The 12478-nt window shown below is 40.4% G+C and overlaps 1 protein-coding gene across 11 annotated transcripts in view; it reads right to left on the minus strand.

Moving 5' to 3' along the window:
- Positions 1 to 2051: 2051 nt before the first annotated feature.
- The window catches only part of LOC126850793 (potassium voltage-gated channel subfamily H member 6), a 98695-nt gene continuing 88268 nt past the window's right edge, over positions 2052 to 12478 (minus strand). For 4 of the 11 annotated variants that reach the window (XM_050594118.1, XM_050594110.1, XM_050594115.1 and 1 more), the window contains 12 exons: positions 11458 to 11612; positions 11075 to 11195; positions 10883 to 11003; positions 10348 to 10657; positions 9905 to 10241; positions 9423 to 9607; positions 9080 to 9204; positions 8295 to 8390; positions 7848 to 7994; positions 7324 to 7639; positions 5724 to 5957; positions 2052 to 5415 (listed from right to left, as the gene is read on the minus strand). In XM_050594118.1, coding sequence (XP_050450075.1) covers positions 5055 to 5415; positions 5724 to 5957; positions 7324 to 7639; positions 7848 to 7994; positions 8295 to 8390; positions 9080 to 9204; positions 9423 to 9607; positions 9905 to 10241; positions 10348 to 10657; positions 10883 to 11003; positions 11075 to 11195; positions 11458 to 11612 — 2508 coding nt within the window. In that variant the 3' untranslated portion in view covers positions 2052 to 5054. The remainder of the gene's footprint in view (positions 5416 to 5723; positions 5958 to 7323; positions 7640 to 7847; positions 7995 to 8294; positions 8391 to 9079; positions 9205 to 9422; positions 9608 to 9904; positions 10242 to 10347; positions 10658 to 10882; positions 11004 to 11074; positions 11196 to 11457; positions 11613 to 12478) is intronic. The other 7 variants (XM_050594111.1, XM_050594112.1, XM_050594116.1 and 4 more) reach the window with 7 other exon arrangements.

Raw genomic sequence — 12478 nt, forward strand, 5'->3', positions numbered from 1 at the left:
GTCTCGCTCATTTTCGAACTAATTTCCATGTTACGTGTTTACAAATCAGTGCGTTCGGCGTACAATCGTACATAATCCAAGATATTATATCATATATGTATATATATGTATATACAGAACAATCGTAAACCGCTGAATCTGGATAAAGAACACGCGATTAGATTCATCTATCGCGGTTGTGGGAATTCCCCTCTCCTTTCTTCTTCTTCTTCTCTCTCTCTCTCTCCTCTCGTATCGCTCGCGCGATACACTATCGTGAAAGAAGGTATTATCGAAGCTTCGATCCAATTTCGTCCTCGGTCCAGGAACCGATACGGAATCAGCCGCGAGCTTCGTCCAATACGCGTCTTTTGGAATCAATACTTGCGCAAGTAAGCGCCTTTTCGCACAGCCTGGACACGAGGCGAACTCTCCTCGTTCGCAGCGCGAATCCGCCTCGAACGAATGTATATCTGATCTGTATTCGAGCGCTTCTCCGGCGCGAGCGGACCAACCGCGATAGAGGAAAAAAAAGCAAGAGGCGGCTTCGATGAGAGATCGCAGGATTCTATTTTTCATCTCGGCGGTACAAGCGATAGAGACTGAGAATCTGAGGGATCAAAGATACTCGATGATATTCGGTTGCGATTCAGTCGCGTAACACCGCGGATGGAAGGATTTCCGGATGATCCTGCTTCGATGACGAACTCGCGCTCAGCATTCTCTTGCAAGCGAAATTTTGCGAAATTGCCGGAACTGGAAAGGCTCTCCGCGATACCGAAGCTCCTCGGAATTCTATAAAGATGCGAGCGCGTCAATCGGTGCCAATCACGTTCGGTATAGCGAGGATTAACAAATCGATACAATTAGAATCAAAGTCTCAAAATATAAAAAAAGCGATTGCGCTCGTCATTCGTTTGCTGCTTGTCGCATTTCTCTCTCGGATTGAAAGAGGAAATAGCAGCGCGATCATTGAATGACAAAATAATTACTCAACGGACTCTCTCTCTTTCTCTATATATATATATATATATATCTTTCTCTCTCTATTTCCTCTTTACGTTAAACCGCGGAATATATTAATGACAAAAATGTGGGATATTTTTTTTTGCTTAAGATGATAATTTCCCCGATGGGAGTCCGAGAGCGAATTCCGCTACGGCGATTCTTTAATCGTGATCACAGGATATTTCGCCTCCAGTTGCTCTCGGTCTCCTGCTTTGGAGTCGAAGAAGCGACGCATTTGTCTTGCACAGCATAAGTTTACAATTGGGCGCAGACACTATGTAAAAAATGTTACATACATGCTTCCCCGCGAGAAAGATTTAAAGTGTCAAAGTATCTGTAAATGTGATATCTACTACTCGTAATTGTGTTCGCGCATTCGTGGGGAGTTTTCGAAGTCATCGAAAAACCCGATCGATCGATCGGACATTCGAGTGCGATTCGTAATTTTTCATAACACAAGAAGAGACCACTTCTCAATCACGCGTGCTCCTCACTTTCGCGTTTCATTATCTTCGCCTATCTTCTTCCGTTTCTGCGCGACTAAGGGCGATCACGTTCGACCGGTTAAAGTTTCTCAACTTTTCACATCGAGCTTTCGATCCTGCCATTTTCAAATTATTTCCGAATATCAAAAGAAAATTAAAATAAAATTTTTCAATTTTATTTTAAAAATACTTCTACACAGAGATCTTCACTTCATCGAAAATACAAATTTTACACCGAAAGTGTGCTCTACGATTTAAATCTCTTTCATGCATAATACTAACATGAATAAAATGCGCGGATAATATGCATTCGTAATCTATCGTGATTATTTAATATCATATACGATAAAATTATGAGCATTGCTTCTTCACATTCTTATATCCGTCTATAAAAATAACGATATTAATTGAGACAACATCAAAGCAGATAATCCTTAACTGGTAAGACAGAGCATATAGATACTTAATACATAATTAATTTATTCTCAAAATAAAAAAAAAAATAAAAAAAATTGTAGATATTTATTTTTAAGATACAAAAATAAAAAAAATAAAAAAATTATTGACATAATGCAGCAATAAAAAACGTCATACCAGTTAAGGAGTAGTATATTTTTTTACAGACTTGTAATATATTCTTCGAGAAGGGAACCAGCCCCCGATTTACATTTTCGTTTTAATTTCTGTAATTGAGATTGATACGGCGATAGAGGCCAGGCGATGATATGTATTTTTTTTTTATCATATGTTGGCGATTTTTTCGAGACAGGTTTCGTGCGGCGAACGTGATCGTCCTCGGCCGGGACCACGCCGGACTCTCTCCCTCCTTCTAAAGGATCATATCTAAATATTGTACGTAATACAACTCCTGCCGTGTACCTAGGTGCGAGAATCCACGTGTGCTGCGTGTACTACTGGTAATTTTAACAATCAAAAAATCGTCATCTGCGAAATTGAAAGCTGCGTTTCTCCCCTTTTGCCCCCTATTATTAGCGCTGCGCTGCTGCATCCACCGCTTCGTCGCACAGAGTTAACTATGAATCGTGTGTATTTAGTAATCGTTACATCGAATGTATTCGGTACAGCCTAGAATACTGAGCAAAGAACGAACAGATCAGCGATCGGTGATCCGTGAACGATCCTCGAAGCGCCATTCTCAAGTAAATCGATCTGACTCTCCTCTCTCTCTTTCTTATTCTCTCATCTCGATCCGCATCGCAAATCGTAAATTGTAAAAATTCACCGTAAAGTCGCAAGCCAAGCTAAGATCCCCGAGGATCGATCGATCGCTGTTTCCCCAGCCTTTTTCAACCGGTTCACCGGCGACACCAGTGACGGAAATTGAGAGATATCGCGGGAGGACAAGAAACGAAAAGAGAGGAAGAGAAACCAACGTTTATTACGCGTTTAAGAGCAATAGCGACTCGAAATACTTTGTAAAAAATTTATAGAACATTATATATATATATATATATATATATATATATATATATATATACACATACGTATACATATGCTTTCTCTTCTTTGTATATTATGTGTATATATGCATAAGTATATGTATTGTATTATTGCGTAGGCATTATGTCGTCGGTGTGATTTTCTTCGTCTCCCCCTCCTCCCTCCAGTCACGCTTGCGCTTCTTTCATTTCTGCATATATGTATAATAATAATAATAATAATAATAATAATAATAATAACGATAATAATCATAAGAGTACTAATAACAATAATAGTAATCATAATAATAATTACGAGATAATATAATAATATTAATAATAATTATAAGGATCTTGATAATCGTCTAATGTCGCCTGTGCGACATATCCTGTCGCGTTATGTCTGTATAAAGGACATGGCTACTTTGTACGGCGGCTGAAAAAAAGAAAAATTGTTTCTTCGTGTTCCACCGATGTTTAACCGGCTTAAATTACTACGCGATAATACCTTTCGGCACTGCGAGAAACTTGTCTTAAGTATCGTTACCTTAATACCGTCGTCTAACGTTGCCTATATAAGCAAGAATAAAAAAGGAGGTGCCCTAACGATCGTCTTAATTAATTAACCCGCCAGAAATCGCGACTAATTCGCTCGAAAACTACTTTTCATTCTTTCCAGCGAACGGATATCGATCCAAGAGTGTCGCGTTTCTACCGCGATTTAACATTGAAATGCGGCGAGAATGCGAATCGCGAAAGCTGCCAAAAATATTCCGCGCGATAAAATAAATCAGCTCTAAAACGATTATGTTTCTCAACATACTTTTAATCATCGCATATTTTTTTTTCGTATCCGACCATATTTCGTCGTGGGAATATCTATGCGATATCTAACGGGTTAGATATTTCTTTTTTTTTTTTTTTGCGATTGTTTAATCTCGCGCAAGACGAAACACTTGGTTCGCGATTTCGTCCTCCATCAAAATCTCCGCGATTCCAACGTACTTTCAATGCATCTCTTTCGCTTTTAACGTGCCTATCTTATGATATACAGCGCGTACGAGTGTGTCAACGTGTAAATATATATAAATAATTATTTGCGATCCTGTGTGAGTAAAATAATTGGCGTCTAATTGGCGATACGGTGTATTTCTTTCGTTTGCTTCTCTTCTCGACGCGTAAAAAATCGATATGAAGAAACGAATATCGAATTGCTGTCGGGAATCCCGAAGAGACAAGCGCTCGTCGACCTGAAGCCGAATGTTTCAAGAGCCTAAATCGTACGATGATTTTTTAACAAGCGACCGTTTAATCCGAATTAGCAGAGCGAAACGAGACGGCCGTTACATGTCAGTATAACGCGAGAGATACTCTTGGCAAATAAAAAAAGGGTACATTTACATTACGAAAATGTACATTTCGCAGCCGATACTCTCATTGTTTCGAATACAAAAACATGACGTTCACGTTTCACGCTTACAGGTCCGCTGATGTTCTAGAGCGTATGTAACTGAAGGAAGCATCTAATTCACTTTTTAATATTTATTTTTAAAAAATCTTAAATTTTTCGATTTTTTTCTCTACGCCTATTAATATCTTATCGTAATATATATAATTTTTCAAAACTTTTCTATTATAATACTCTCATAATTCTCACATTTGTGGAATATTATTATCACAAGAGTATCTTCTTTGCATCATAATTCGAATAAAAGATTTAAAAAATTATGTCGATGTACAGATAGTCTTTCTTATGAACTCTTCTTACTCGCTAAGTCATCCTTTTTAATTTTCCCAATTTTAATGTAAACAAATGATTAGCAAATAGGGATTTCTACTTTCAATCCTTTACGCTCCCTTCAACGTTACACGCTCTAAGATTGACCTGCAGGCGTCGCGTTACGTTGCTCGCGGTTCGGCTATAGATAATTTAACTTCGAGATAAGCGTAGCGTCGCATTGACTACGTTGTCGATCGGATTAAACCCAAGATTTCCTCGAGAGGGATTAAACGGCCCCCGGTCGCGCTTCTTCTCGTCGCGACTTTCCGCATCCTCTCGGGATGAGAAAGCCGATCTTCACGGCGATCTTCGTAGCTCCCGGCTGACAGGACATTTTTTCCCTCCTTCTCCTATACTTCCCCCTTAACTACCGTGATCCTGATCGAGCTCGTCCAGCGACTCGAGCCTGGCGATCGGCGCCTCGTTTATCGTAAACTCCCATGATATATCGTCGCTGGTCTGTCTCGAGGATTCCTGCTGTCGCGAACCGCTCGCCTGCTGTCCCCTGCCATTGCCTTCCTGCTGTCTGCCCTCCGACCGACCCTGTTGCCCCGACGTGGACTCGGTGCCGTTGCCGCCGCGATGATTCGACGGCTCCTTGCGTGAGTCGCCGCTACGAGGACGCTGGCCGCCCCCACGTTCCTCCGACACCACGCAGCTCCAGGAATCCTCGCCCTCCGGCTCAGATCGTTTATTGAAAGAGCTGTATCTGTCGCAGGGCACGCTATCATCAACGCGATTGGTAGAATCGTTCCGATCAGCGTCGTGTGCCGGTTACCAAACGCGGATGGAAGGAAATTTAGCGTCCGCGTTTAGCAACCGACGCGCGGTAGCGCGTTTTCCAAGCCGAAAAACAAAGTTGGAAACAGTACGATATGATAAGATAAACGAATTGAAACAAGTTCGGAAAAGGCGCCACCGCCAACAGTCGAATTTTCCAGTTTATTATTTGGACCCGATACTTTGTGCAGTTCTCTGCTCTAAGTCCAGAAAACATCTGTGACGCAAAAAGCCCTTTATCAAGCTACCTACCCACTCCGGTATTCACCCCTTCTGAAGGCGGCGGGCTGACTGTGCCAAGCGTGGGCCTGCTGCTGCGTGCTAGTCGGTACGGCCAGATCGACCGGTTGACTCTGCGACCTCGTGGGCCCGGTGCGATTGTTGAGGGCCGTCTGCAACGCTGTCGCGAGCGCGGACGCCTCCGATGTGACGGTTAGCCGCGACGTGCCCGACGACGTGGAGGTCGGCTCCCTCGTCGGAGGTCTACTACAGAGGGGAATGACGTTCTTGCATCAGCTGATCGACGCGCGGATGCACGCGCGAGCTTTCTCTCGTTAAGTATAAGTATAATAAGTAGAACCGCTAAAGGTAGCTGAGCGAGATAATAATACTTGCAGCGTACGTGATTATATGTACAGTGGAATATTCGACACAGGCCTCTAATCTTCTAAGTTTGATTCCGAGCAGTGTCACGACGACCTCGGGATTATCGATCGCGTAATGCGACCGACATCGATCATTTCTCTCGGCTACGATTGGTCGATACGAATAATAGATGATGATAATGATGATGATGATGAGAGTAATATATTCACAAATGTACGCAGAAGATAGTTAAGATGAAGGATGATTTACTATATCAAAAAAGACCGGTTTTTTTCAACTTCTATAGTTTAATTAACTACACGTAAAGAGATGTAAGAAATAATTAAACTAAAGTTAACATTTTTATTAATAACATTTTTATTACTACTGACTACTGCTAAGTTAAGTATTTTCTTCGACAACTTTTGAAACGAAGAGAAATGCTTAGATATTGTAGAGATTATACGTCAGAACGAGTATAGACAGAAGAAAGAAAGAAAGAGAAAGAAGTACGTGCTAAAATTACTTTCTAATAAAAGAATACTTTTTTATCTCAATTTAATATTTCTTGCATTTCTAAGTATTCGATATTATGGTTTTCTAAGTATTCGATATTATGGTTTTATATAAGTATCAAAGCGTGCGACGCTAAAAATGTATCTACGGCAAAAGTATGCCAAAAATACAATACTCTAAGATAAAGAAATGAAATCAATAATGATATATGTCGTCTTTAAGAGAAAATCTACATCTTTGCTTTACATAAAATTGTCGATGCCAGTCATTAATGCGATTCGATTAATTTTTAGATTTTTATTCATATAATCATACTTGTAATTGAGAAGGGCACGTTTTATTTTCAACCTAAATATGTTAATTGTTGCTTAGACTCGATTCCCGTGACACTGCTCGCACAAAGGGTTCAAAGAAGAATACGTGATAGTGGTCACCTTCGGAACTTGTCCAACTTTTCCAAAATAAAAGACGCCGAAATCAAATGCAACTGATCCAGGGATTTCGAAAGAAGGCTTTCCAAGAATAATAAAATATCGATTACTTCTTGCGGTTTCTTACATTTTAATTCATAGGAATCTACCGTACCGCGAGAACATCGCGTAAACCCTCTACCGTAATCCGAACGCGTTGCTGTCGTGCACGACTATCTCTTCAATGCGTTGTGTCATCAACGCGCACGAGAGGAACGCGATCCGACTGGATAATTAGAAGCAAAATTTAACGCGCGAGATTCCCGATTTTCGCTATTTACCTGAACAAGCCGTGCGACGTGCTGGGCTGAATCTTCCCGTTTCCGTTGCTCGCCGGGACCGTTGGCGGTTGCGGTTCGCTCGCCGATCTCTGAACTAACGCAGGTGCCCGGCTGCTCTGTCTCGCGCCAACGGCCCCCGGCATCATCTCGATGCTGGAGCTCTCCCTGGACGAATTGAGCGTTTGCTGGAGCAAGCTCAAGATCAATCTAATGTCACCGGCCATCGAGTGCTCCAGCGAAGACACCTGTCGCGACAATAAATCGATCCTGGCGTTGATCTCCTCCACGGGCCGACCCGGGCCGCTCTGGAAGTCGCCTGAAAGAGCAAACGTTTCATTTCGCGACAATTCAATCGTCCAAGAGGATGCGTACAATTCGCATCACATCTCACAATAATAGGGTCGATGTATAATGAATGTACGAGATGATGACACAAGGCGCGCGGAATTTTATTATCGTCGAGTGACGAGTGCAAAGTAATTGTCACGCGTAAATTACTGAGATTAAGAGAAATGAGCCCCTACCATGGGAATGAGGATGCTGCGGGGGCGATGGTGTGGTGTAGTGGCTTGACGTTGTCGAAGTGGGATGAACGACGTTTTGACTGAGGCTACTCTCGCCAGCGCCAGCGGCGGAACTCCGGCGCGCTGGTTTCGTCAGCGGTGTAGTTACTAGGTTTAAACGCCATCAGTGAATATCGCAAGTATTATGCGAGTGAAAAAGAGAAAAAAAAAGAGATAAAATGTATAAAATAAGAAATTCTTATCGCGCATACATACAAACATAATCGCGCTAAGGGATTTCTTTACTACGGCGTGCACGCGATCAAGGGATACAAGTGAATCGATGGTCATACGTTCTCTTCTGGATTCTGGCGAGCGGTGCAGTGGATCTCTCCGCAGGTCGGGAACGATTTAAATCGTGCAGGAGCCAATCTACTTCGCTATTCGAAATACCCAAAATATACTTACTTTGCTTGGCGAGATAATCGTGGCTGGTAAGCGGCTGCAGGTGAATCTTGTGCTGACGTAGATCCGGTATGCTGCGCTTGAGATGGGTTAGCATGCCTGAACAACCAGGTTTCAAGGTGTTATCGAACTTGGGATTCAAACGAAAAGCAATACGCAGAGAGCTTAAAAACGGAGGGAGAGAAAAAGATAAAAATAAAAAGAAGAAAGAAAAAAATGAGCTCTGTAATAGAAAAATCATATAACGGTAATAAAATGACAAATAGACCGAAAGAATCGATAACTTTGTGTGAGATACATCGAGATGGAGACAAAATACATTTTAAAAGCCTACGAAAAAAAAACACGCTTTAACGTTACAAATTATAAGCAATGAATAATTGATTCTAAGATCCATGTTTACATCGCGCATTTAATGCTAAATGTATTTAAATAATCCTCTATATTTATTCAGCGCGATGTTAAGCAAATAAAATTTAAAATCAGGCAAACTTAGCACTGAGATTTACAAATACATGTGAAACGTCAATGCGAACGTCAATACCTGCAATCAATTTTTAGAAGGGATCCTGCTATTATTAGTTAAAAAAGAAAATATCGAAAAAATCTTGATCAAAGAAAGTAAAAGAAAATATCCTGCTTTATGGAAATTCTATATCGTCGTGCAAAGAACAACATTCCTCAAACAGGATATTAGGAACAAACACGAAAAAGAGAGGGAGAAAGAGAGAGAAAGATCGTTTCCCCGAAATCGGAGGAAACCGATCAAACGAAATAATCGCTCTCACCAGTTATCGAGTTTAAGGTCGAGCTCCTTTGTTTAGGTTCGTCGAATTCTAGATTCAACGGCGTTACATCCTGACCAGCTTTGTCCGTACTGAATTCTAAAATACCATGGCCGCTGCCTTTATCACTGCAACGGATAAAAATAAAATTGGGAATATAGTACAAGACATTTGATTCAATCAATCTATCCATATTCAGCCAACATTGCACTTTTATCTTTCTTTAATTTTTAAATAATTTTGTCCGTGGTTATTTTTCAGTTTGTTTATTTTACTCTTTAAATATAAATTTTATTAATAATGGAACGAGAAAAAAATATGAATAAAAAAGCTAAGATAATCTTACTAGTCATCTTGATCGTCTTGCAAAGAGTCTTGTCGACCTGTGGGAATAAGATTTGTGCCAGGACCACCGGGTCCTCGACGATATCTTGGTGGACGGAAAGCGAATTTCCTAGCGTCGATATCGACGTCGGTAGGAGTGCTGATAGGAAACCTTGCTGATATTGGATCGACACCAGCCTGCTCCTCCTGAGATGAATAATTTAATGTCATTCGCAAATTCGATTGTTGTAATTATATCACTTTGGCGGAAATATAAAATATTAAGCTAATTTAAATAATAATAATAATAATAATAAAGCAAAATTGAAAATAAAATAAAACTCTTAAGATTATAAAATATAATATAAATATATATACATAAATTTTATGATAAACTATTAATGAATTTTTTAAGCAAAACAGAGAAAAGAGAGAGCAAATATTAATATTGATATTATAATTTAATACTACATTAATATTGAAAAATTGGAGAGAAGCACTTACATCTCGCATGTTGAAAGTAATCTCAAGATTTTGGCTAAAGTGATTGGAGAACTCTGGATAAAGCGCCAGAACATCAAGCAGATCGTCTCGGTGAATTTTATGAAGATCGCAATAAGTAAGAGCGCGAACGTTACAGGACGATTTTCCAACTGTCGGATAAATGCACGGATTCTCGCCGAATATATCGTCCTTGCCCAGAATGGCCATCACGATGTCGTCCTTCAGTATCTCGATACTCCCGCGGGATATAAAATACAAGGAGGTCAATACGTCCCCGCGATGAACTAAAGTGTCACCCGGCGGCGCATGCGTCGTCTTAAACTTTAAGGATAATGCCCTGTTTTTCGAAAAAAATTATAAAAATCACATATTATTAGAGCAATGATAAAGTTTTATTGTTCTATAATTTTGCAAAATTTTTGAAATACATTGGAAACAATTACCTTAAACAGCCTGGACTAGCTCCTTCGAAGGCTCGGCAATTGTTTAAAAGATTCCTATTGAGATGAAGACAGATGTCAGCCTGAAGGCACTCGGGGAATCCTTTCAGAACACTGTTCATGTCAATGCCGTTCGTATAGGTCCACGCGTGTTGAAAGTACTCCTCCAATCGCTGGCGAAGGGGATTCGGAATCTGATGGAATCTTATGAATTCTCTAACTCGGAGCATCTGCGTGTGATACCGGGCTGTGCCGCTGTACAACCTCTGAATGATCGCCGATACATTACCGAAGATGCTAGCGTACATCAGAGCTGAAATCATCATAACGTAAGACAAACTGTGGATATTTAGCGCAGATATTCAGCGGTTCCAGGCGCAAATTAAATTTGACAAGAGATGTTATTAAATTAAAGAATGTTTTTCGTAACCAATTTTTTTCTCCATAAAATATTCATTAAGAAAACATTTAATTTTTATCGAATTATTGATTATATCTTTTTAATGCCTCCATGCACAAATATTATCTAATGACTCACATCCGATCAACATGACGACTATTGTAAAGATCTTCTCGGCGTCTGTATTGGGCGCCACGTTTCCAAAGCCTACGGACGTAAGACTACTGAAGGTAAAATACAGCGCCGTGATGTAGCGACTCTGGAAAAAAGTTACACGTCGAGCAAAAGGGATCGCGTCTCATGCAGTCTCAAATGGAGCGGATGACTTACTTTTATACTCGGTCCACCAGTGTTATTGTGAAAGTAAAACTGATGCGTGTCGTTGGCTAAAATATCCAGCCAACCAACCTTACTCTTCAAGGTTGGTCTCTCGGCGTTTCCTATGGCGTACCTTTAAAAAACGCGAAATATCGAGATAATTTGCCGAGCTCAGGACATTCCAGAGAATATTACATAAGGATATCCCTTCGAGTCACATATTTTTTTCAGTCAATTGAAAGCTCGCAATGAAGGAAAATTTCTCACAAAAAAATTTCCTCAGAGGAAATCAACTTCAAATTGGTCATAAAGTCATAGCTGAAGAGATGTCTTGATACTAAATGTAATTAAAGTCATATAAGAAGCATAAATTTCGAAGGTAAACGATCACTCACCATATGCACGCCATCCAATGAGCAATGAGGGCAAAGGTGGCCATTAAGAGCAACAAAACCGCAGCTCCATACTCGCTGTATCTATCGATCTTTCTGGCTACCCTGACGAGGCGCAGTAGACGGGCCGTCTTCAAGAGTCCGATCAGCGTCGTCGTCTGAAAATAATTTGTCATTTTTCTCATCTCTCGAGCGCCTGCGAAACATCTTCTTTCCACTCTCGTCCAGTCCACACTTTCCAGACACAGAAATCGGCCCTTACTCAACGCCCTTCGTTATTATTTATGTTTGCTCGATATCTTCGTCATCGAAATATGACAACGCATATCTCGTGTGAAAAACTCCACATGCAAGGATGAATCGTGTCTTGTTGCAGCAACATGTGTTCATGTGTAAACGACATATATACAAAACAAATGCATTTTAAAAATCCTTAATTTTTAGAATAATTTTTTTTTGGTATCTCTGTTTCTTTTGCATCAAAGTCATAAGAATCACGATACCTCGACAGGTTGAGTCTACGATTTCCATTACACGTGCCCCGCACAAACGGGCATTTATCAGATCATATGACGTTCACGTGAAGGCCATTTCCATGTTGAAAGTGTCACTCCCGCCGGAAGTCGTCACTCCGGTTGCGCATCAATCGCTGGAACGGAGAACCTCGCCTCGTTCAATTTAGTCGCGAATCGACATTTAAAGGCTGAGATAATTTTCAGCATTAATTCATTCAATTATTAAAGTGTCAGGCATCCGCCCCTCGAGACGACTGAAGTGACGACTTTCCCGTTGTAAGCAAGCTCGACTTGCATCGATTCAAGAGAGAAAGAGAAAAAAAAAGAATAGAAAGAGCTTTTTTTTCTAAATTTATACAGAGTTTCGAGAAGAATATGAATTTATCGGGGCTTCCAAGATACATCGAATTATAATTACGACATTGTTATTGATGTATCTAATTTAAATAAAGTATAATAATTGCAAATTGGCTGGCAAGCAATCACCAAAATAAAAAAAAAAAGAAAGA

The sequence above is a fragment of the Cataglyphis hispanica genome, chromosome 7 (genome assembly GCF_021464435.1).
Source record: "Cataglyphis hispanica isolate Lineage 1 chromosome 7, ULB_Chis1_1.0, whole genome shotgun sequence".
NCBI lineage: Eukaryota > Metazoa > Arthropoda > Insecta > Hymenoptera > Formicidae > Cataglyphis > Cataglyphis hispanica.